Source organism: Lycium barbarum, chromosome 1 (genome assembly GCF_019175385.1).
Source record: "Lycium barbarum isolate Lr01 chromosome 1, ASM1917538v2, whole genome shotgun sequence".
Classification (NCBI taxonomy): Eukaryota; Viridiplantae; Streptophyta; class Magnoliopsida; order Solanales; family Solanaceae; genus Lycium; species Lycium barbarum.
Genome location: NC_083337.1, coordinates 5,495,333 through 5,519,646, shown reverse-complemented (window position 1 = coordinate 5,519,646; position 24,314 = coordinate 5,495,333). Strand labels below are relative to the sequence as shown.

Sequence of the window (24,314 nt, the reverse complement as noted above, 5' to 3'; positions counted from 1 at the left end):
TTTCTTATTTCTCAGTTTTAGTTTTCAGTTTTATTTTCAGTGTTTGGTTTCTTAATTTCCAACTTTGTAATCTGATAGGTTTAAGTGGTGGTTGTTCACTTGTATAACACAGTAGTACACTTCTTCCTATCTGATGTGTATAATTAAAATGGGTGGGTATATTGGTTGGATTTTTCACGTAGAATACGATTGACATTACCGCACAAGGCTAAAAAAAATGAAACTCACCATATAGCAGCTATATAACTTGGATTGTGTTTGATAGACACACTTGAAGCCAAGTTCAAGGGTTCAATAGAAACACCACTTAGTTGAGGTGCCAAAATGGGAAAAAGGGGCAAGTTTAGGGAGCCTGCATTAAGCCAAAATTAATACGGTGTTTGGATTGCTATTTAGAAACCCACATAATTAATACTCCCTCCGTCCCATTTTATATTACACTCTTTCCTTTTTAGTCAGTCAAAAAAAGAATGACACCTTTCTATATTTATAAATAATTTAACTTTATGAGATGATTTACAACCACACAAATATCTAAGGTTTATTTTGGATCACAAATTTTAAATGTTTGCCTTTCTTTATTAACCTTCGTGCCAAGTCAACCACCGTAATATAAAATGACGGAAGGATTACATGCACAAGTTATAAGGGAGTCTATGTATTGTTTTATGCATGATAGAAGATGGAATAACTAATACACATAAGCAAGTAAATCCTACATAACTACTCTCTGCATAAAATAATACTCTTGCCGTTTCAATTGATGTGAACTTAAATACTTATTAATCTGTGCAAAAAATTATGACCCCTTTATATATATATATATATATATATATATATATATATATATATATATATATATATATTTTTTTTTTTTTTATACACTTATATGCAATGATTTATAGCCACACAAAATCAGGGGCGGCTCAACCATATCGGAGGCCTAAAGCCAAACTGGGGCCTTAACTTCAAAAAAAATAATATTAAATATATTTATTTATTTGAAATTTATCTTTTTATCTTTTTGAGACGCGAAATTTCTAATAATTTTCTTATAATCAATATCTTCCAATAATTTTTTGCAATTGAAAATATAGCTAATTCGTTAAGTCTTTCTTGAGATATTGTTGATCTTAGGTAAGACTTTATTAATTTCAATTTTGAAAAATTTCTTTTGGCCTAGACAACCTTAAGGAACTGTTATCATTATTTTATAAACAATACATGCATTTGGAAAAGAATCGAATCATTTTATCTGATTAAATATATCTATCAAAGTATTATCTTCCTCTTTTTTATGCTAATAAACTAGTACAATTTTTTTTTTCCTAAGCTACCAAATTTAAAAAAAAGGTCTTAGGCAATTTGCATGACTTGCCTAATGGACAAGGCGGCGCAACACAAATATGTCTCATTTATACCAAACAGGCAAACAGTCAAACCCAACGACCCTTTTTATGACTCTTTTTAACAATTAAACTGAGAGAGAGAGAGAGAGCCTTCATAGCATATCTTGTCTGACTGAAAACTTATTTGGCTGCTCCTCTTTTTTGTCACTTTATTATTCATATTTTTAATTTTTAATTTTGATGCTTTCATATGTATCTTCAATTTCAGCAGTTACCTATAACCGTGTTGAATAGTCAATAAAGTTAGCTAAGCAAAAATTCTATCTTTTTTGTTTGTTTTAAAGAAAAAAATGAGGTTTCAAGATGAAGCTGTTTGAAAGAATGGTAAAGATCAAGATTTTGAAGTTTTTGGGGTTTATCTTTATTGAATTTTGATTTCACTTATAATTGAATTGTGTGAAAAAGTTTGAGTCTTTTTGGGGTTTTAGCTAGTTCCTCTATGCAGTTTATATGATTCCACTTTTGGGTATTTCATATTTGTTCTTTTTGAAGCTCTGGAAATAGGTATTTTGGATTCTTGATTTCACTTATACTTCAATTGTGTGAAACAGTTGGAGTTTTTTTGGTTCCAGTTTTGGGTGTTTTGGAATCTTGATTTCACTTGTAATTGAATTGTGTGAAAAGTTATGGTCTTTTTGGAGTTCTAGCTAGTTCCTCAAAAAAAAAAAAAAAAAAAAGAGGTAGTTCCTGTATGCAGCTTATATGATTCCAGTTTTGGGTATTTCTGGAATCCTGATTTCACTTGTAATTGAATTGTGAAAAGTAGTCTTTTTGGTGAGTTTATATGGTTCCAGTTTTGGGTGTTTTGAAATCTTGATTTCACTTGTAATTGAATTGTGTGAAAAGTTATAGTCTTTTTAGGGTTCTAGCTAGTTCCTCAAAAAAAAAAAAAAAAAAAAAGAGCTAGTTCTTCTATGCAGTTTATATGATTTCAGTTTTGGGTATTTATGGAATCTTGATTTCACTTGTAAAAACTTTTTGGGGTTCTAGCTAGTTCCTCTATGCAGTTTATATGATTCAAATTTTCGGTATTTCATATTAGTTTTTTTTTAAAGCTCTAATACTTGAGAGCTTTGAATGGTTGTTGTTGTGAAGTTGAAGCCTTTGAAAATTTTGGGTTCTCTAAGTATTGAGGTCTGAACAAGGTATTATTGGAATCTTGATTTTAATTGCAGTTGAATTGTGTGAAAAAAGTTGGAGTCTTTTTGGGGTTCTTGTTAGTTATTTTATGCAGTTTATGTGATTCCAGTTTTGGGTATTTGGAATCTTGATTTCGCTTGTAATATAATTGTGAAAAGTTGGATTCCTTTTGGGGTTCTAGCTAGTTCCTCTATGCAGTTTATATTATTCCAGTTTTGGGTATTTCATGTATTTGTTTTTAAAGCTCTAATACTTGAGAGCTTTGAATGGTGGTTGTTGTTGTGAAGTTGAAGCCTTTGAAATTTTTGGGTTCTATAATTATTGAGGTCTGAACAAGGTATTGTTGGAATCTTGATTTCAGTTGCAGTTGAATTGTTTGAAAAAGTTGAGTTTTTTGGGGTTCTTAGCTACTTCCTCTATGCAGCCTATGTGATTCCAGTTTTCGGTATTTGGAACCCATTTTGAACCAACCCGCCCATTTGCCACCTCTAAATTATGGGTTGTGTTTGGGGTAAACTTTCTCGGGGTGTCAAAGATCGGCGGGGTGGTCAAAAGAAGAGAGAATTAGCTAAAGGGTCATCAGCTGTCGGTTCAGAGAGAGAAAAGAGTTTTAGGGTGAAAGAGAAATCAGAGAATGACGATATTAGAGTTGGTTCATTCGATAGGAAACCTAATGGATCTAGAAGGGTCGGGGACGATCACTATGAGAAAGTTAATGGAAAGATTGAAGCTGTTGTCCCGAAAGCAATGGAAGGGGAGTTGATTGCTGCAGGTTGGCCTTCTTCACTTGCTGCTGTAGCCGGTGAAGCTATTAATGGTTGGATTCCACGCAAGGCTGATACTTTTGAGAAATTAGATAAGGTATAATTTTGGTTGACTTGTTCTATGACAATTCGTTTTATCAGCTTTTACTGTATATTCTAATAGGATGTAAGCTCGTAAAAGATGTTACTAGTTTGTTCATATGTAACATGGCTTAATTCCACATCAACTTATTTTTCCTTGAATAGTTCCATTTGTGTATATATATCCGAGTATGCATAGAATTCTGATGAATACGAATTCACCTGGAAATTGCACCCAAGGATGTGGCCTAGTGGTCAATGAAGTGGATTAAGAACCATGAGGTCTCAGGTTCAAATCTCAATAGAGGCAAAAACACTAATGTCTCGGGTTCAAATCTCAATAGAGGCAAAAACACTAATAGCCTGTTTGGCCAAGCTTCTGCAAGGCCAAAAGTGTTCTTTTTTTCAAAGTTGAGGTGCTTGGCCAAGCTTTTAGGAGAAGAAAGAGAGCTTTTGCGTAGAAGCAGAAGCTGAAAAAAGCAGCTTCTCTCTAATAGTACGTTTTTCGAAAAGCGCTTCTGGGAAAATACAATTAGAAACACTTTTTAAAAGCTTGACCAAACACTAATTGCTGCCCAAAAGTGCTTTTCAAATTGATTAGCCAAACACAAACTGCTTCTCACCAAAAGTACTTTTTTGAAAAACACTTTTCAAAATAAGTTGATTTTAGAAGATTGGCTAAACAAGCTATAAGTGATTTCCTCCCGTCTGTCTAAATCCTGGTGGGTGGAGGGTGGAGTTAACCGGTACCTGTGCTGGTGGGTGATTGTAAGTGCCTACGCTTTAGTTCTATGCATCTTGAGACTTAGCTTTCCAGGCTTTGTTGCTACTTCTGGTAGGCTGTGCACTGAGTTGAATATTAATAGTCTGATTGCATGCAGAATTCATGGAATAGGGAGATAAGCAGTTCCGATGAGTGCAAATGATGATAAGCCTGTGTGCTGTTTGGTGTTTTAAGTTATGAAAATTTAACGCTCCACTTTCTGTCCGAGTCCTAATCCCTTCACTATTCCTTTTTTTTTTCTCTCTATTTTTTTCCTTAAAGAATTTTAAGTATGTTTCTTTTGTATTAGGTGCTCTGCTCTTCTGCTTCTTCATTTTTCCCAACTTAGAATCTTGTACTTTTGTCCCCTTGTTCCATATACGCATTGAGAGAGAACGGTCCGGTGCCTGTTATCAATTCCACTAATGAAGGCTAAGTTGCAGATTGGAACATACTAGTTCTGTAGTTCATATGTTCCTATTACCAGAATTATAGTGAAAGTTGATGGATAATCATCCAGCAAATTATAGAACAGCCATGCTCACAATGAGATTTTGATTCAGCTGGTTCAAAAGTCATTCCATGTATTGCATTTGCAGTGCTTGTGGCACTTAATCATCTATCCTTTATGGTCTAGTTTCCTTCCCAATGTGTGCTAGTGTTGTCAGTTACTCCCTCCGCCCTAATTTACGTGACACCCTTTCCTTTTTAGTCAGTCCCAAAAATAGTGACATTTTTCTATATGTAATTAGTTACAATTTAATTTCAAACTTCCCATTTTACCCTAAATGAGATGATTTATAGCCACAAAAGTTTCTATGACTTACTTTATACCACAAGTTTCAAAAGTCTTCCTTTATTTCTTAACCTCTGTGTGCAGTCGAACACCTTCACATAATTTCAAATGAAAGGAGTAGCTTTTCTTGGTTGTGTGATAGCATCTTATTCTTGCAGATTGGACAAGGGACTTATAGTAGTGTATACAAGGCTCGTGATCTGGTTAATGATAAAGTTGTTGCGCTCAAAAGAGTGAGGTTCGAAAAAATGGATCCTGAAAGTATCAAATTTATGGCAAGGGAGATTGTTATTCTTCGGAGACTTGATCATCCAAATATCATCAAATTGGAAGGCATGATAGTATCAAGAACATCTTGTAGTTTGTACCTTGTCTTTGAGTACATGGAACATGATCTTACTGGGCTGGCGTCTCTTCCCGGTATTAAATTTACCGAACCGCAGGTGCTTTTCCATGGATAGTTTTGGATGTTAGTCTTAATTTTTAAGGAGATAATAGCATTTTTTGGTCACTCAATTAATATTTGATTTTAATTTTGGTCCTCGTGATATACAGCTTAGCACATTTCACCTTCAATTAATAAAAATGTGTGCTTTTGATCCCTCTATGAAAGAACTATGTTATATTTAGATATTTTTAGGATTATATTACCGTCAAATATGAAGTAATTACAAGCTTAACATAACACATGGGCAATTAAGTGGTGAAATAGTTCATAGTTATGATAAGTTTGTGAATATTCACAAGCAAAGGGATCAAAAATGCACATTTTAGTTAATTGAAGGTTAAAAGTGCTTAGTCAAGGACTAAAATCAGAATTTATCGATATGATAATTTCTTCGTTCACACTCCATAATTCAATTTTAATAACTAGGTAATTTGTAAGCTTATTTTTTTCTAGGTAATTTGTAGCTTATTTTTTTTTTATAGGTTAAATGTTACATGCGGCAGCTTTTAAGTGGACTTGATCATTGCCATAGTAGGGGTGTGCTCCATCGGGACATCAAGGGTTCTAATCTTCTTATTGACAATCATGGCACTTTAAAGATTGCAGATTTCGGGTTGGCAAACTTTTTCGATAACCAGCATAGTGTTCCATTAACAAGTCGTGTTGTGACCCTTTGGTATCGACCGCCAGAGCTCTTACTCGGAGCAAGTCATTATGGAGCTGCAGTAGACATGTGGAGTACCGGCTGCATACTTGGAGAATTATATGTTGCCAAGCCCATAATGCCTGGTAGGACAGAGGTATATAGTTCTAACACTTTTTGTGACTTGAGCATGGTTAATATCTGAGTTTTTAGCCAACATTGTCCCCTATCTATGGGAGTAGGTCTATTTTTGTCCTTCGAATATAACCTTGAGCATCTTTAGTCCCTTAAGTTTGCTAAAGTAGAGCACTTTGGGTCCAACTAACAGAATGGTATTAAAAACTAACGATGACTACCAAAAAGCACTACTAAAATCATGGCAAAAACGGATCGAGTAAAACTGACCGACTTTGGGACCCAAAAAAAAACCGACGGACTCGATTAGTTTGATCCCAATTGTTTTTTTCATAAAACCGACCGGACTCGGTGAAATTTTTTTCACCAAAAACTGGGAATTGGAATCATACTCCAATTTATCGATCAGCCAACTATGCCTTAACGTATGCAACACTGCTTTGCCTTTCTGTTATATGCCTCAATATTGGAGTCATACTCCAATTCATACAGTAAACAAACATTGAGAAAATATAAAAGGAGAAGGTGGAGGCGGCAAGTATGGCAGGAGGACTCTCTACATCCAATCAACCTATCAATCAACTACACTTCAATCCCCAATGTCACATTATGAAGATTAATATATATCCCGTATTTCTCCTTAGCTATGATATTATTTGTTATCACAGATTTAACACACATGAGCTAAATTTTCGTCCTTGTAGGTGGAGCAACTACATAAGATCTTTAAGCTTTGTGGTTCGCCAACTGAGGATTATTGGAGAAAAACAAAACTATCTTATTCAGCAGTATTTAAACCTATACAGCCTTACAAACGGCGTATTGGGGAAAGATTTAAGGAGCTTCCTCCATCTGCCGTGGGGTTATTGGAGACATTACTTTCTATAGATCCCGTACTTAGAGGAACAGCAGTTGGGGCTCTCGAGAGTGAGGTACTTTTCTAAAATAGTTGTACTTTTTGGATCTTATTTACTTTATGTTACATATTTGATGTTGTTAATGAAGCCTAGTATCTGTTGTTTATTTACTAGTACTTGAACTATTTTCCTTTTTAATTTATCTAAAATTTCCTTCCAACAATTCAAACTTAGATAAACTAGTGCTATGGCATCTTTTCCACTAACTACTCGAATTTTATCAGTTTTCAAACTATTATGTTAAATACTTACTTATCTAATTTAGGCTTAATGCATATGCAGCCCCTTAAACTTGTCCCGTTTTTCCATTTTGTCACCTCAACTAAGTGTTGTTCCTATTGAACCCCTGAACTTGGTCTCAAGCGTTTCTATCAAACACAATCCGACTTACATAACATATATGGTGAGCTTCAATTTTTTTTAGCCTTGCGCGTGAATGTCAATCACATCCTATGGGGAAAATTCAACCAATTAAAACGCCCCAACCATTTTAATTATACACATCAGATGTTAAGTTTTGATTTTGGTTTTTTAGTTTTCAGTTTGGTTTCCAGTTTTGGTTTCTTATTTTTCAGTTTTTGATTTTCCAGTTTTAATTTTCCAGTTTTGGGTTTTTATTATCCAGTTTTGGTTTCTTATTTTTCAGTATTAGTTTTCAGTTTTCATTTTCAGTTCTAGTTTCCAATTTTGATTTCTTATTTTCCAGTTTTGCTATTTGATTCGTTTAAGTGGTGGTTCTTCAAACCTATCTAATGTGTATAATTAAAATGGGTGGAGTGTTTTAATTTGTTGAATTTTTCACGTAGGGTGCGATTGACATTCACACGCAAAGCTAAAAAAATGAAACTCACCATATATGCTATGTAAATCGGATTGTGTTTGATTGACACACTTGAGGCCAAGTTCAAGGGTTCAATAAGAACAACACTTAGTTGAAGTGCCAAAATGGAAAAAAGGGACAAGTTTAGGGGGTTGCATGTGCATTAAGCCTCTAATTTAATATGACAATATATTCAAATTTTAGTCTTAATTTCCAATCTAGTCAAAGTAAGTCATGCTTTTCGGGATAAAGGGAGTTCTAAGTGGCCATTGATTTTCCGGAGAAAATGTTGATTGGAACTAACAAGACTTCCAAAGAAGTGAATTGATACCTAAAAGAACTTTTTCTGCTAAAGTGAAGTAAAATTCTATTATTGCTGTCGGGGAAACTTTGTACACTAGAACTATACCAAAAAGTAAATAACATATGTATGAATCTCTACAAGAAATACCCAGCACAAAGTCTTGTTCCGCATTTTCAAGTGTTTTGCCAAAGTAACCACGAAGGACCTTCATTACTTTCATTTTTACACAAGACATTTTTAGATAAATTTTATCAATTTTTTTGACTAAACACTGAAGTTTTCGGACATGTACTCATGTAGTTCCAAGTAGCCAGATTTATGATGTTCCTTCAATGTGTTTCCATTATTTAGCGCGTTATAAAGTAGCAGCAACTCTTTTCCTCATTAACACTAAGGTATGCCCTATCTCACACAACAACTCTTTTCCTCATTAACACTAAGGTCTGCCCTGTCTCACAGTTCTTCACCACGAAGCCATTGGCTTGTGATCCTTCGAGTCTGCCAACATACCCTCCCAGCAAGGAAATTGATGCGAAACTGCGGGAAGAGGAAGCTAGAAGGTAAGATGCTCTTAACAAATCCATCTTTTGTATGGCAACGTAAAATTGAAGGTATGTTTGGTATGGAGGAAATTTTTTCTAATTTTCTCATGTTTGGTTGGTCAAAAATTTTGGAAAACATTTTCTCTAGGAAAACAAGTTCTTTAAAAATGAGGCAAATGACTTCCCTAGTGGAGGCAGGGAAAACAAGTTCCATAAGTGATATTCCACACCAATTGTCTAATGCGCACCTTGCAGCACACCCCACCCCACCTCCCCATACCCCCATCCCCGCCACCCCACACCCCTAGGCCCCCATGCCAACTTCAATAGTGTTTGATCCAGGAAAATATTACAAATGCTTTTGGTACAATAATGTTTGCTTATTTACCAAACACCAGAAAATAAGTGAGACCCACAAAAATATTTTCCATGAAAACATTTTATGTCATGCCAAACACACCCTGAATGTTTCTCATTCTCTTAGTATAAACACTTCAATTTCATACAGAAATTTAAACGTTGTGTTCGCATATGGTTAAGTGGATCAAACATATGGAAACAGAAGTGTCAATTCCACATATTACATTGTGGCGTCTCTGAGCTGATTTGCCTTGAATGACTCTATTTTGTTTATACAGTTCCGTCATGTATTGTTTTGCAAACATTTGTTGACATAACATTATATATTTCTGACTGGACATATCCATAGATATACCATAATAATCGCCATAGATATACCATAATAATCGCCTGAATAAATTACTGCAGGCAAGGGAATGCAAATGGGTCAAAAGAACGTCAAGCAGCTCCAGCACATGACGCTAATGCCAAGTTGGCTAGCTCAATGCAGGTACTTTTATGGGTGGTAATCTTTTTGTCTTCAAATATTCAAGTTTTCCTTTTTGTAATGAGCCGAGGGTCTATCGGAAACAGCCTCTCTACCTACCAAGGTAGGGGTAAGGTCCGCGTACACTCTACCCTCCCCAGACCCCACTTTGTGGGATTACACCGGGTATGTTGTTGTTGTTCCTTTTTGAAATGCCAGAAGCCAATGAGCTACACGAAGCTAGATGGTCATGATTCTTCAAATTTTCATTTGGAAGTTGGAATGCCTTGAAAATAGAACTGCTAGTTGATAATTAGTTGTATTTCAACATAATGAATTAAAAAAGATCTTAACCCTAAAATTCAAGGCACTTTATATTTGAGATCTCGTGTCTTACTAGCCTTTGGTTTGAGAAAGAACTCAACCTTACACCCCTACATTATATCTGCAAGCAGGGCGTCAAATGGCAGGTTGGACTGGATTTGGGCGGGTTAAAATGGGCTGATAACCCGCCCAAAAGTTACTTAGGCCGCAATGTGATGAGCTAAAAAGGGGGTCATAACCCAACTCGCCCAAATCTTACTAAAGTTTTAATTCTTTATTTGTTCTTTTATAATTTTTTAAGTACCTAATAAAACTAGTTTTTCTTTATTATGGCTACTTATAATATATCAAATTAAAAAAATGTATTTTTGAAAATATTTTGACAAGGTTTCGATGGGTCAATCTGGCTACTTATCAGCCCAATTTTTAAATGGGCTGAAATGGGTTGGGCTAAAATGGGCTGAGCTAATAAATTGATCCGCCCAAACTTGAGTGGGTTAGGCGGGTCATGTTTCCATGGGCTAATTTTGCCACCTCAATCCGCAAGTATGTTGTGTTCTGTATGTTGTCAATTTATTTATTTGGTTTTATGATTTGCACCTTCAAACAGAGGAGACAGAGCGGTTCCAATCCTAAGAGCCAAAGTGACCGGTTCAATCCCTCGAAGGAAGCTGCTGCTCGTTTTCCAAATGATCCACCTAAAGCATCACAAGCAGTGAAACAAACTACGAAAGACCACCTGGAGAATCTTTCCGATAGATTTTCAGTCAAAAATCACCTCGACGACATTTCAGAGACATTTTCTCATCCAGTCCCTCTGGCTCTAGGGGTATTTGGGAAGAAATATGATGATATTTCCATTGGTCCCGATAGAGCCGACTTGTCAGACTTGGTAGCATCCAGGTCCGTTGTGTCTGGAGACGATCGAGATAGATGTGTTCAGCAGAACGATGCGGGTTCTCATCTATTTGAAAGTGGAAGGGCTAGCAAGGAGGCAAATATGGTAAGTTCTCATAAACATGTATATCTAAGAGTTTGAGTGCTCGGGGATTACTGAGGTAACTGTGTAGTAGCTACTTAAAAGTCAAACTTTCAAGTATAATCGAGCTTTTTTAGCTAATTCATGTTGCGTAATGCCAACATCCTGCCTATGGCGAGACCCAGGTGTAGTCTGTGTCTGAGTCATGGTCCTTGCTTGATGGGCTTGGTTATAGATAAAGTTATGTCCTTGCTTACAACTATTCCTTTTGGCATGATAGGAAGTACCTAATCCTAACAAGTGGTATCATAGAGAAGCTCTTGGGTTCGATTCCCAGGAAAAACATGTTGCGGAGGGGATGTTGCATAATGCCAACATAGCCCAGGTCCGAGTCATGGTCGAACATGACCATTGCTTGATGAGCTTGCTTAGAACTTGGAAATAAAGTTGTGCCCTTACTATCGGCTATAACTTTTGGCATGATATCCTTACAAATCAATCAACTAATCACGCCTCAAGTCCAAATTATTTGGGGTCGGTTGTATTGAATCATTGTATTAATTCCACTTTATTCAATTCCATCTCATAGCAATACTAAATAGTCTTATCGGACTTCTTTAGCTATTGAACAAAGATCTTTTTTGGCTATTGCCTCGAATAATTAATACTTCTTTCAAACCCTCTAATCAAATATCCACGGAGTCAGTAATAACACTCTTGTTTCCTAATTAGTTTTCTACATTTCTGTGGTTGTTAGTGAGAACGGGTATCTCGTATGATGGATTTCTTACCTAGCTCTTGTTTCTTTGTGTAGCATGACCATGGTTACAAGGGAAACGAAATCCATTATTCTGGTTCACTACTAGTTGCATCAAGTAAAGTGGATAAAATGCTTAAAGACCGCGATCGTCACCTCCAGGAAGTTGCACGACGAGCAAGGTTCGAGAAGGCACGAGCAGGTCAAGCTCAGACTCATGGAATGTGATACACATGCAACTCTATATAAATATCTCTAGTTTAGGAACAAGGTAGATAAGCATAAGCATATATATATAGAGAGAGAGAGAGATGAAAGAGATTTTTCTTGTAAATCATAACTAGGTCTATGTACATTTCTTCTGAGGAATTGTAAATATATTATACTTATAGAACTAAGAGGAAATCTGGTTAATATGAAGACTGTAAATTAGCAACCGTAAGTGTTGTACATACCGTTCTTTTTATGTGTTATGTTCATGTGTTTTTGGACAATATATAGAATAAAAATCTAAGAAAGTGAAAATATTTTGATATTCATTCACTTACTTTTATACTGTGTAAATAGAGCAATCACATGCCGTTTCCAAAAAACATGTAACATGTTAAATTGTTAGAATAAGAACTTTTCTCTCTTGTTCATCTACACATTCACATTATCTTTGATTAATTGCAAAACATTCTCGCTGAAAGTAAACAGCAGCTTAGCTGATACACACCTATGAAGGATAATATAGAAAAGTGTATCAATATATTTAGGCCCCGTTTGTCCATAGATACCAAAAAAAAATTCACCTTTTTTTGGAATTTTGGAGTTGGAGTTGTGTTTGGCCATAGTTTTTGAAATCGTAGTTTTTGGTGAAATGTAGTTATAAAAAAGTGAATTTTTTTTGAAAAATAAGTTTTTTGAGTTTTTGGTATTCCGGAATACAACTTCAAGTTGTATTCGGAATTTTCATGGCCAAACGCTGATTCCGGAAAAAAGCGAAAAAAAATTCCGAAGTAAAGTAAATAATTTTTATGGCCAAACGGGGGCTTAGAATTCGAAAATAGAAGGTCGAGAAATGTCTTTTTCAAATCCTATAACATCTACACAAGCTTTTTCCTAGGATTCTGAACTTGTTGCTGAACTCATAACTCATTTTAGTTACTCAGTTCATAATTAAATTTTTACATTTAACTGTTTCTCAATATAATAATTACAGGTCTAATAGGTCATTGACACTTTTGCCCCTATTTTGTGTTGGTCTTTGATTTTTGTCCCTCAAGTCAAATAACATTTCTCGATGCTTAAGTTCGATTGGTAGGGGCAAAAATTGAAGACCAGCCGATTTGAAGGGAAACAGTGCAATTCTCTCCTAAACAAAAGATACCGACTTCATTCGAATTTGGTGTTTATACTAAATAAATGAATACATGACAGTGGACACTACACACATATCTCCACATACGTTCTCATCACTAAACAGTGTTCCATTACTGAGTACTTTTTATCACCTTGACTTATGACTTAATCGTGATAATTAATATGATATAAATACCGGGTAAATATTTATCGTGCATGGACTAATAAGACTGATACATCAGTTTAATTAGAAGAAATGGATAGCACCAGTGGTCTAGTGGTAGAATAGTACCCTGCCACGGTACAGACCCGGGTTCGATTCCCGGCTGGTGCATTCACGTTTTCTGTATTTGTTTTTGAAAAAACAAAATTCTTTTTCAGAATTCAGAAATGAGCAAGTTTACAAGTTTCATATACAGTCAAACCTCTCTATAGTGATAGCGTTTGTCCGAAAATTTCATAGCTTAGCTATAGTAAGGTGCTGTTATGCATGTATACTGGCATTCGATATTTAGATCTTATTTAGCTTTTATAAACAAAAGTACGCAAACAATTAACTTTTTGTACTTTTTATGTTATAAACGAAAACAATATACTTCTAAATTTTAGAATCTCAATTGATTTTCATATCTCATAAATTAAAAATTGAAAAGACTAATAAATTACTACTAAATCCATAACTAGTTGTATCACACAGATAAAGAATTAAAATCTATGGAACATATGCATTTTAAATTAATTGAGAATTTAAATATTTCAAGTTTTTGATGACATGAGAACCCGCAGCCGCTACCCTTCGGGTGCGCACAGGGTAAATCCAGCTTCTGTGTAATAGCTCGCAAATCACACAGAAGAGGTAACCTGCACTAGGCAAGCCCGGTGCTACGAGCTCGACCCTTTGACGAAAGAACTCTACAATTTAGAATGTTTCGTAAATTCTAGTCTCTTAGTGATAATATAATGCCTGAACTGACGAAATTTTTTGTCCAACCTTTCAGCAAAAGGTGATTCAATAGCTTTTCCTTGAAGGCTGTCTAAGCTTAACAGTTGACTCTTCTATCTCTAAGTAGCAGTAGGTTGATGCTCTTCATCGACACTTTTGTTGTCACATAATATATTTCTTACAAAATATTATTACACGCTATTTGAGTATGACTGTTATAGAGAGGTAATTTTACAAAGAGTGTACTGCTATAATGGATGTCATTGCTGTTATAGACAGAATGTTGTTATAGAGAAGTAAAATATAATATGAAAAATCGGTTCCAGAGAAAATCAGACTGTTATAGTGAAATGTTGTTATAACGAATGACAATTATAGAGAGGTTTGACCGTACTACAAGAAATAATATTATTGTTTACAATTTCCATACATTGATTCCTCTTTTAGGAACACGTAAATGTATTTGTACCCCAGAAAATTTCTCCTTGAACTAGTTATTAATTTCCAATTTTCCAATTTATTTCTACTATCTCATGTAAGCCCATTCATCTTATAACAATCACCTCCAATTTTATGGACGGTGCAAACAATAAAGATAATAACAACAACATGCATGCTGGAGTACCGTATGGCAGAGTAAATTTTGTCTTTATTACACTTTAAGAGGATGATTTTGATTGATATGATACACCGTGCGTAATTGATAAAGATTATTAAAAAACGGCTGCGGCTTCATGGAATGTGGACATAATTTGTGGAAAAGATTTGGAAGCTGCCTTCTTTGATACTAAACTAGATTAGGCTAGTTCAATCTTTTAATATTAAAATTTAACTATTTAAAAATTATACAAAAAACATTATAAGTTGCAGTTCTTGGTGTCACTCTTGTGAATAGAAATTATGCTTATATTTGTATTAAAATGTGTTAATTTAGAGTAATTAAAAAATGACAATCCAAGTTCAGGTGATGTTGCGTTTAGTATGATCAAAAATATTTTGCAATATCTTTTTGGAAATTAATATTTCATATAATTAATTGATGATGAAAAAAAAATCTAAAAAGATACATATTGATATGATATGCAAAAAAGGCTTCTGCTTCATGGAATGTGGCCATAATTTTGTGAAAAAAAATTTGGAAGCTGCCTTCTTCTCATTGGTCCTAAAATTTTAATTAGAGACACGTACCAAAGTTTCCCTTTGCTTGCCGGAAATTGTGAAGGTTTTGCAACAAATGTCCCACTTTTAGTTTCTCTTTAATCAGTAGCGATATCGACATTTAAAGAAGAATGAATAAGCTTTTCCAAATTAGAGTTTTAAGCTGGCTTGAATAATCCAATTCTAAGTTAATTTCAGCAACTTGATTATCCAAATTTAAATTGGAAATGGACTTAGGTTGACTGGTTTGTTTGTTCCTTAGTAGGAAAGGTTTCGTGTTCTCAAACTACACGACCTATATTTTTTGGTAGACAGAAAAAGGGTAAGGCATTACAAAATATTATAATCGAACTATAATGTCACGTGTAAATTCCACTTCATGGCAATAGTAAGTAGTCTTATCGAACTTCTTTAGCTATTAGAACAAAGATCCTATATATCTTGCTCTTGCCTCAAACCACTATTACTGTCCAAATTAGCCCACGAAAATATGATCCATTTAATCCGTCAAGGTTTGATGATCTGCTCATTTATTAACTAAGCTTATTTTAACCCGCTCAATTTAACCCGTCTAAAAGTTGGGTTAAATGTATCCCAAATTGCCTCATGAGAATTCATGTTAAAATATTCTCAAAAAGGGACTTTTTTGTTTGATATGTTATATATAGCCATAATAAAGAAAAAAGTTTAATTATTTACTTAAATAAATTATAAAAAAATCAACAAAGAGCTTAAAACTTAGTAAAAATTGGGCCGGTTGGTTATGATGCATTTGTTAGTTCATTTTGGCCCAATTCATTTCATCCCAAGTTAATTTTGGACATTTTTTTTGTGCGGATTGCCCTTCAAAGGCACTGGTCTTTAATTTTTGTCCCTCAAATTAATGGTCTTTATTTTTTGCCCTTCGCCTAATACTCCGAGGTTCTGAGTTCGAACCCCAGCTCAGTAAAAAAAAAGAAGAGAATTTCGCAAGACAGAGGTTTGTAGCAAAGTTAGGCTTATTCGGGCAGAAGTTATACCTTAAGACAAACTTTTACCCAAAATTAAGCCTTGAGGCCTAACTATTCAGACAAAAGTTAGGCCTATTCGGACAAAAGTTAGGCCTTAAGGCAGAGGGTTTGTAAAATTCCAACTAAGTTAAAAAAAAAAAATTGCCTGAAGGCAAACCTCTATCTTAAGGTAGAGTTAAATTTTCGTAAGGCCCTCCTGGAATTCCTTCCAGAGCCTGTTGAATAATCTTTATGGATTCTATCATTTCACCAATTCGTACTAAATAACGAGCTAATGAATCCCCTTCTCATTGCCATTGAACTTACCAATCAAATTCGTCGTAAGATTCATAATGATCAACATTACGAAGATCCCATTCTATTCTGGAAGCTCCTTTCTTTTTTTCTTTTTATATTATTAATTCGAATCCAAACTCTGTCTTGCGATTTTTTTTTTAAATTTTTGATTGAGAGGGGGTTCGAACCCGAAAGCAAGGAATTTTTAGCGAACGACAAAAGTTAAAAACCACCAATTTGAGGGGCAAAAATTAAAGACCAGTGCCTTTGAAGGGCAATCGTGCAAATGACCCAATTTTGGGTGGGTCATTGACCGGGGCGGATCCACCCTTGCAGTACCGGATACATTTCAACCTAGTACTTTTAACACGAAGCATAAATTTTTGTATAAAAATTCATAAAATTATAGCAAATGTTGTAGTAGATATGAATTCATAACTTTAAAAATATAATGAGTAAATGTTAAGACCTCTGTCATTGATCCGTCCATTTATTAACGCAACACCCGCTCAAATTCAACACAACTCGTCCATTTGACATCATTATTATCAAGTTAGGTCACTCGATATTTGGCTATGACTTTTAACCCTCTTTAGATCCTTCATTCACTCAATATCACCCATTTTCTTTTGCTTGCCGCAAAGTTATGAAGTTTTTAAACAAATGTCACGCGTTCGAAATCACTAGTTTATATATCATAATATATGTCCCTAGAAATTGGAACATCAAGCGAAGATTTTTATATATTTGTTTGGTGAAGTGAATTGGCAGCAGTTTTCTCATTTTGGATTACAATAAATGATGCTATATGATCCTTTGAATGTTTATCTCTTGTTATAAAATGACATAAAGTAGTAGGCAGCGAAGAATATAGCTTGTCAACTATGGGTTTAATTGAATTCAAAAGATAAATATCCACGTGCACCGGCTTCCATCATTAAATACCACCACCTAACTATAATAATATTCACATAATCTTATTTATTTATAAAGATAAATTGCAGATATTCTAATATTGCTAAAATAATCAATCTTGATCATTCATTAGTTAGATCTAAATACAATGTCTTAATATTCAGATGTGTGGTCAATTTCAGACGTCTTAATCTTTAGGAAAAAACAAACGACCTCTACAAAATATTTTGAGGGGAATTTAGGATTTAAATTTGGTAGGTTCAATTTAATGGAATAGTCAGAAATTTATATAAGGAGACCACGAGCCGTGGTTGTACAATAGGAGTGGTGGCGATAATGGTTGACAATGACGGTGATAATTGATATTGTTGGATATGTTGTTATTGACAGTGGTGAGTCAGGATGGTGATTCATACCAATAGTAATGGTGTGAGTTGGCATCAGTGGTGGTGTAATGGATCGTGAAGATGGTTGGTGTAAGTGCCTAGTGGCGACTATGGTGATTGATATAGTAATGACTGATATATTTGTGATAGTTGTGGTGGTTGACAGTTGTGATAGTTGCAATGGTGAAGGTAATTGGTGTGATAGTGATTGACGATCATGGTGATCGTTGACGATAATGACAATGGTTAGCAATAATATTGGTGGTGACTGATAGTAATAATTAGTACCAATGTGATTAGAGACAGTAAGGCCTCATTTGTTTTTATTTAATGAAAGTTTTAATCTTAATCATTCAGATCTTAACTAGTAAGTGCGTTCTTTTTTATTTTATATTTTATGTTAAAACCACTTAATGGTCTGAATAAATCTGAATAATTAAAATCTACAACAAAGTCTTAATATCATTAAGATGTATATTTAAAGATTTATACAAAGATGACAATTCACCACTACTGCCATCGCCTACCATATATCAACTATCGCTGCCATCGGCCACAATTATCAACACCACCACGCACCACCCAGAATGACCATCCTCAGCTATAACCATCACTGTTGTCAATCAATCCAGTCCGCGGTCACCACCATTAGCCACCATTTACCACAATAACCACCATCAACTACGGACAATCACCATTATATATTGTCAACCGTCGTCTTTATTTACCGCCACCATGCACGGAGCCAACATAGTATTTGCGGGTTCGGCCAAACCCAATAACTTTGGTTGAAACCCTGCATTTGTCTTGAAAAATTTATTGAATATTTATAAATTGTTACGTTAGAACCCAGTAATTTAAACGAATTAGAATTCCAAACCCACAAGCTTCAAATCCTGCCTTCACGTCTGACCACCACCATTAGTTATCACAATCATCAACCACAACTATAAGCCGCCACCGCTAACTCCTACTCATAACACCACCGCTAGCTATCACCATCACCAACCACCACATAGTTTTTTTTTTTTTTTTTAAATTTAGTGTTAGATTAATTTTGTATTTTATTAAATTTTATATTTGTTAATTTTCAATAAAGAAAAGTTTTACATATTCATATGTTGAGAAAATAAAAAGTTTTAATTATTCAATATTATACAACTATGTAATATCCATGTGTGCATTCAGGCGTTTTAAGATGTTTAATTATTCAATATTAAACAACAACTTAATATCTGGGAGTGCACATTCAGCGTTTTAACCTTAAAAAGAAATCAAATGAGGCCTAATAATAGTTAGATAGACAGGGCGGGGACTACAATTTCCCAGGAACTTCACATGTTTTGTTTCCTTGTCCGAAACGAAATATAATCTTTGTATAGCTCTTTCCATCACAACCATTTGTAATTAGTCCATAGTCGTTGTTGCCTGGCCAATAAATTCTAGACTGGGCCCCTTGGGGGTATGGCTATTTGAAATCCTAATTATCTCAGCCGAAATTGGCACTGTTTTGTTTGCTAATATATTATACAAAGGAATCTAATTCAATTCTGTAGAAACTATACAATCTTGACTTATTCCATTCATTCACCAAGAGAGAATATATATAGGATACAATCTTGAACCCTAGTGAAACAAGGAAACTAAGATCCTAGTGAAACAAGGAAACTAAGATCCTAGTGAAACAAAGAAACTAACCAATATATGGTAATTAGTGAAACAAGGAAACTAACCAATATATGGTAATTATCTCCCTACAAATATGCTACCAAATAATATCAAATAATATAAAGATATTATACCGCAATACCCCCCTCAAGTTGAAGCATGGGAATAAAAAATGCCCAACTTGGAAAGCAAGAAGTCAAACTGAGTTTTGCCGAGAGCTTTGGTAAAAATGTCTGCCAATTGTGAAGATGTTGAAACGTGTGACGGAGCAACAAGTACAAGAAATCAGGGGCTCATGATGATCCAATTCTTGCCATAGAGCATGTAATTTTCCGTAATATACGGACACTGACATGGTTTTGGTCTGTTCACATTTAGCCAGGAAGACCAAAGCTGTTGAACTCGTGGTCCATTAGTCTGCGCGAACCTCCTTTTAAGGTGATCCCAAAAGGGTTTGACCTCCCTAAATTTTGACAAGGAAGATTTGACATCAGCATCAATGGTATTTGTGATCCAAGAGATTAACATTGCGTTAATTGCAGTCCAATCGGACTTTGTACAAGGAGGCTGCGGTTCAGTGATAGTGTCGTCCAAGAACTCAAATTTACGTCGTGCCTTCAACGCCGTTTGTATGTCGGCTGCCCATTCATCAAAATTGTCGCCCTTGAAACGAGTAGGCGTGATATAGTCCCCGGGTCGGTCTTGAGGACCGAGAAAATAGGGAGAATTAGACTCAATTTTGGGTGGTGGTGGAGGAGGTACGGCGTCACCAGCCATGGAAATTTACGATGAAGAGAAGAAAAAAACCGTGTGGCCTGATACCATGTAGAAACTATACAATCTTGACTTGTTCCATTCATTCACCAAGAGAGAATATATATAGGATACAATCTTGAACCCTAGTGAAACAAGGAAACTAAGATCCTAGTGAAACAAGGAAACTAACCAATATATGGTAATTATCTCCCTACAAATATGCTACCAAATAATATCAAATAATATAAAGATATTATACCGCAATAAATTCCTACTTTGGATCCCACTCTTACAAGACTCCGAGGGGGCATTTTGACTATATGTAAGCCACGTCAATCTATTGTTACAATTCAATGTATAAGAAAGTTTGACTTAGGAGTAAGATGCATTTAGAATTTTGCTTCATGCACCACATATTAATATTTGTTTTGCATTATTGAAAGAGATTCTCGAATCGGACTAAAGTAATAATTTTGTGATGATCTACGAACGAGCCTTATATTTGATTGTAATCAATTCAATCTATTGTGTGTTTATTAGAATTAAGTATTGTTTTAAATATATTTTTTGTTTACATGCTGTTATTATGTATGTAATTATATCGATGTTTATTAAATTAATAATATTATGCAAAATCATGTAAAATTATTTCAGCGGTTTCATTGATGGAAGAAAACATTTTAGCAAGAGTCACTAGGGTTACTATATTTAATTGAGTTGAAAGGCTAGAAGGTTTTTACAAGGATACCCTAGTTTATTTATATAACGCTTGTGATATCCATCAAACATCTTTTAATGGTAAACACAGGTTAGAAGACTCTTAGGTATGTTAATATTTACCAGGAAATATTTTTAAATTTTTCTATATTTGCTTGATCAGAATTCAAAGGTAAACAGTAGGCCCCACCCCACAAGATCACCAGAAAGAGAGAGGTGGCATTTTGACTAGGGAAAAGGGTCAAATTTACCCTCCAAGTATGACTTGTAGTTTAAATTTGCCTTCCGTCAAAGTTTAGGATCAAATTTGCCCTCTCCGTCAAAGTTTGGGATCAAATTTGCCCTCCAAGTATGACTTATAGTTTAAATTTGCCCTCCGTCAAAGTTTGGGATCAAATTTGCCCTCTCCGTCGAAGTTTGGGATCAAACTTGCCCTCCCTGTTAGGATACTTCATAAATTTGTCCTTATATGAATGAAAGTCTGACTTGGACTCCACAACACAAAAAGTTAGCCACGTTGGATCCACATAGGCTCCACGTAGACTCTCAATCCCAATTCTCTTTTAGGAAAAAAAAGTGCCCCTGCAACATTTGTTTTGTCACAGTGAAGGTTTCTTCATGAACTCTTCAGAGCATTTTTGAACAGAGAAAAACATTTTTTCTCAGAATACGTTCCTAAACGTATACCGAAAGTAACATCAGAAAAGTTATGATCCTGCAAAAGTGATAACAAGACAACAAAATAAATTTGTGCAATTCAGCTTTGAAAATCCATTTTCAGTTCTCTTGAATAGTTTTTGAGAGCTTCTGACGGGGAGGCGACAACAATGAGTTAAGTTAGCTCCATCGAAGTTCACCTAAGATAGATGTCATGTTCAAGAAAGTTTTGCTGGTTAGATAAATTCTATGTTTCTGGAGAGAACAACGAATCCTTGGTCGTATTAAACATTTGTTGTTGCTGCTGCAGAATTTCGTTACATGCCTCCTATTTTATGCATTACGTGTGTACCTCGATGCGATTAAAACTCCGGCTTTTCACATTACTACATGTGCCTTAGTGTCAACAATAGTCTAGATGGGTTAAGAGAATTGGGATTGGGAAACGGGTTAAAAAGAGAATTGGATTTGGGAGTCTACTTGGAGCCTATGTGGATCCGACATGACTAATTTTTTTGTGTTGTGGAGTACAAGTCAGACTTCCATCTATATAAGGGCAAATTTATTAAGTATCCTAATGGGGAGGGCAAATTTGATCCCAAACTTCAACTGAGAGGGCAAATTTGATCCCAAACTTTGACGGAGGGCAAATTTAATCTATAAGCCATACTTGGAGGACAAATTTGATCCCAAACTTTGACAGAGAGCAAATTTAAATTATAAACCATACTTGGAGGGTAAATTTGACCCTTTTCCCTTTTGACTATGTGCATAAGTATAATTTTGCACGACGAATCGTCAGTCTATTATTATAATTTGCCTTATACGAGTAATGAATTTAGAGTTTTAAATATAAGTAAATTTGATATAGGAGTTAGATGAATTTAGAAATTTACTTCATGCACTACTAGAGACAGAGGGTTTTCCAACCAACATTCAGTGAAAAATTTGTGCTATAAAACATGATTTTCCCACTTTATTCCCACCGAACCAGCACAATGGGAAAACGCATGGTGGGAAACAGATTCCCATTGAAACGCTGGAATAATTCATAATATCTCCGTGTGAAAGCACTACTATTTAGGTTTTTCCCACCGACATTCTTGGGAAATAGCCACTGAATATTTCTCAGTGAAAAATTAGTGAGAAAATGGAGATTTTTAGTAGTGATGGACTATATAACACTGCTAGAAATAGAGGTTTCCCCACCGACATTCAATGGGAAATCTGTGCTATAAAACATGATTTTCCTACCTCATTCTCGCCGAACAGTGTCACTGGCGCATGGTGGGAAACAGGTTCCCATGAAACGCTGGGAAACTTTCTAAATTTTCCGTGGGAAAACACTATTATTTAGGTTTTTCCCACTGACATTCAGTGGGAAATAGCCACTGAACATTTTTCAGTAGGAAATTCAGTGGGAAAATAGTGATTTTTTAGTAGTGTCATCTATTAGATTTAATTACTCTTTTAACTAAATTTAATAAGTAATAAAATTACTTATGTTTCAGAAAAATATATTTTACGAGATATATCCTTAAAGTTTTGAAAGCTACTTGTAAAACAAAAATGTAATTTTCAGCACTCATTTGAACAATAATAATAATCTAAAATAGCTCGATTCCTATATATACTGTTCAATATGATTTTCGGCTCTGCGCGTGATATAATTCAACAATATCCACTGCTTGTTTCCTCATTGTTCCTTTCCCAAAATAACAAAAAAAAAAAAAAAAAAGACAAAAAGGCAAAAAAAAAAAAAAAAAAAAAAAGAGAGAGAGAGAGAGAGAAAAAAGACTAAAGACTAAATAAACGCGTGTGTTTCAACTTTCATAAGTACGTCAACTCCTAAGTGCAAAGGGTGAAAATCTTTTTCCACTCCAACTAGAAAAATGCATGATTAATAAAAATTACAAATATATGTAGATATATACTGTAGTTATGTTTTTCTAGCAAGGTGATTGGGTATCATCTCCATCGTGTGGAAATATTCCAAATCAGAGTAATCATAGAGTGATAGCGTAGTTCTCGGTAATCTTTTGTGAACCCATTTATTATCTTATATTAATTTAAAGTCACTGTTAGGAATTCATAAATTTCAAAATTTGAATCCTACTCTGAGTCTATCATTATATATATATATATATATATATATATATATATATATATATATATATATATATATATAACTTAAAATTTAATTTTATTGAGAGGAGAATAAGAAATATGACAACTACATGATGTTCTAATTGGTGACGTCACTAGCTTATTGTTTCAAGGGAAAAGGTGCAAATATACCCCTAAACTTTGTGATTTAGAGTAAATATACCCTCGTTACAAAAGTGGTGTATATATACCCCTGCCGTTACAAAATGGTGCAAATATACCCCTGCCGTTACAAAATAGTGCAAATATATCATTTTCGCTGATGGAGTTTTTTTTTAAAAATCATTTAGGTTATTTTTTAATTAAAAAAATACCATGTGACTTTAAAAAAAGTCTACCCATTTTTTTTGTGTAGACATACTTTTCTAAGGCCACATAGTAAATTTTTTTTTCTGATGGGTAAGGTTTGGTTCTTTTAAAAAAATGGGTAGACTTATTTTTTTTAAAGTCACGGAGATATTTTTTTTAAACGAACAGACCCCATCTATCAGAAAAAAAATTACTATGTGGCATTAGAAAAGTATGTCTACTAAAAAAAAAATGGGTAGACTTTTTTTTTTTAAAGTCACGTGATATTTTTTTAATTAAAAAATAACCTAAATAGTTTTTTTTTTAAAATTCGTCAGTGAAAAGGGTATATTTGCACCATTTTATAACGGCAGGGGTATAT

The 24,314-nt window shown here is 34.5% G+C and overlaps 1 protein-coding gene and 1 non-coding gene across 5 annotated transcripts; both read left to right on the top strand.

Moving 5' to 3' along the window:
* The first annotated feature begins 1,456 nt into the window (after positions 1-1,456).
* LOC132630260 (probable serine/threonine-protein kinase At1g54610) lies at positions 1,457-12,191 on the top strand. Of its 4 annotated transcripts, none has more exons than XM_060345864.1 (9): positions 1,458-1,733; positions 2,974-3,410; positions 5,112-5,396; positions 5,884-6,201; positions 6,884-7,111; positions 8,680-8,780; positions 9,531-9,612; positions 10,523-10,915; positions 11,706-12,191. In XM_060345864.1, exons 2-9 carry the CDS (start codon positions 3,045-3,047, stop codon positions 11,874-11,876), a joined length of 1,944 nt encoding a protein of 647 aa, XP_060201847.1. In that variant the 5' UTR covers positions 1,458-1,733; positions 2,974-3,044; the 3' UTR covers positions 11,877-12,191. The 4 variants fall into 4 exon arrangements, with proteins under 4 accessions (XP_060201853.1, XP_060201847.1, XP_060201835.1 ...); XM_060345852.1 differs by having other exon boundaries at positions 1,458-2,886; XM_060345858.1 differs by having other exon boundaries at positions 1,459-1,733; positions 2,911-3,410.
* Positions 12,192-13,255: 1,064 nt separating this feature from the next.
* TRNAG-GCC (transfer RNA glycine (anticodon GCC)) lies at positions 13,256-13,326 on the top strand. The gene has a single exon. It is a non-coding gene; the product is annotated as a tRNA-Gly (tRNA).
* The last annotated feature ends 10,988 nt before the right edge of the window (positions 13,327-24,314 follow it).

Bases quoted from the DNA above. Each gene is read 5' to 3' on its own strand.
- LOC132630260 (XM_060345864.1), top strand. From the start codon at position 3,045: ATGGGTTGTGTTTGGGGTAAACTTTCTCGGGGTGTCAAAGATCGGCGG. The intron at 9,613-10,522 runs GTACTTTTATGG...ACCTTCAAACAG, and splicing joins AGTTGGCTAGCTCAATGCAG to AGGAGACAGAGCGGTTCCAA. The intron at 10,916-11,705 runs GTAAGTTCTCAT...TTCTTTGTGTAG, and splicing joins CTAGCAAGGAGGCAAATATG to CATGACCATGGTTACAAGGG.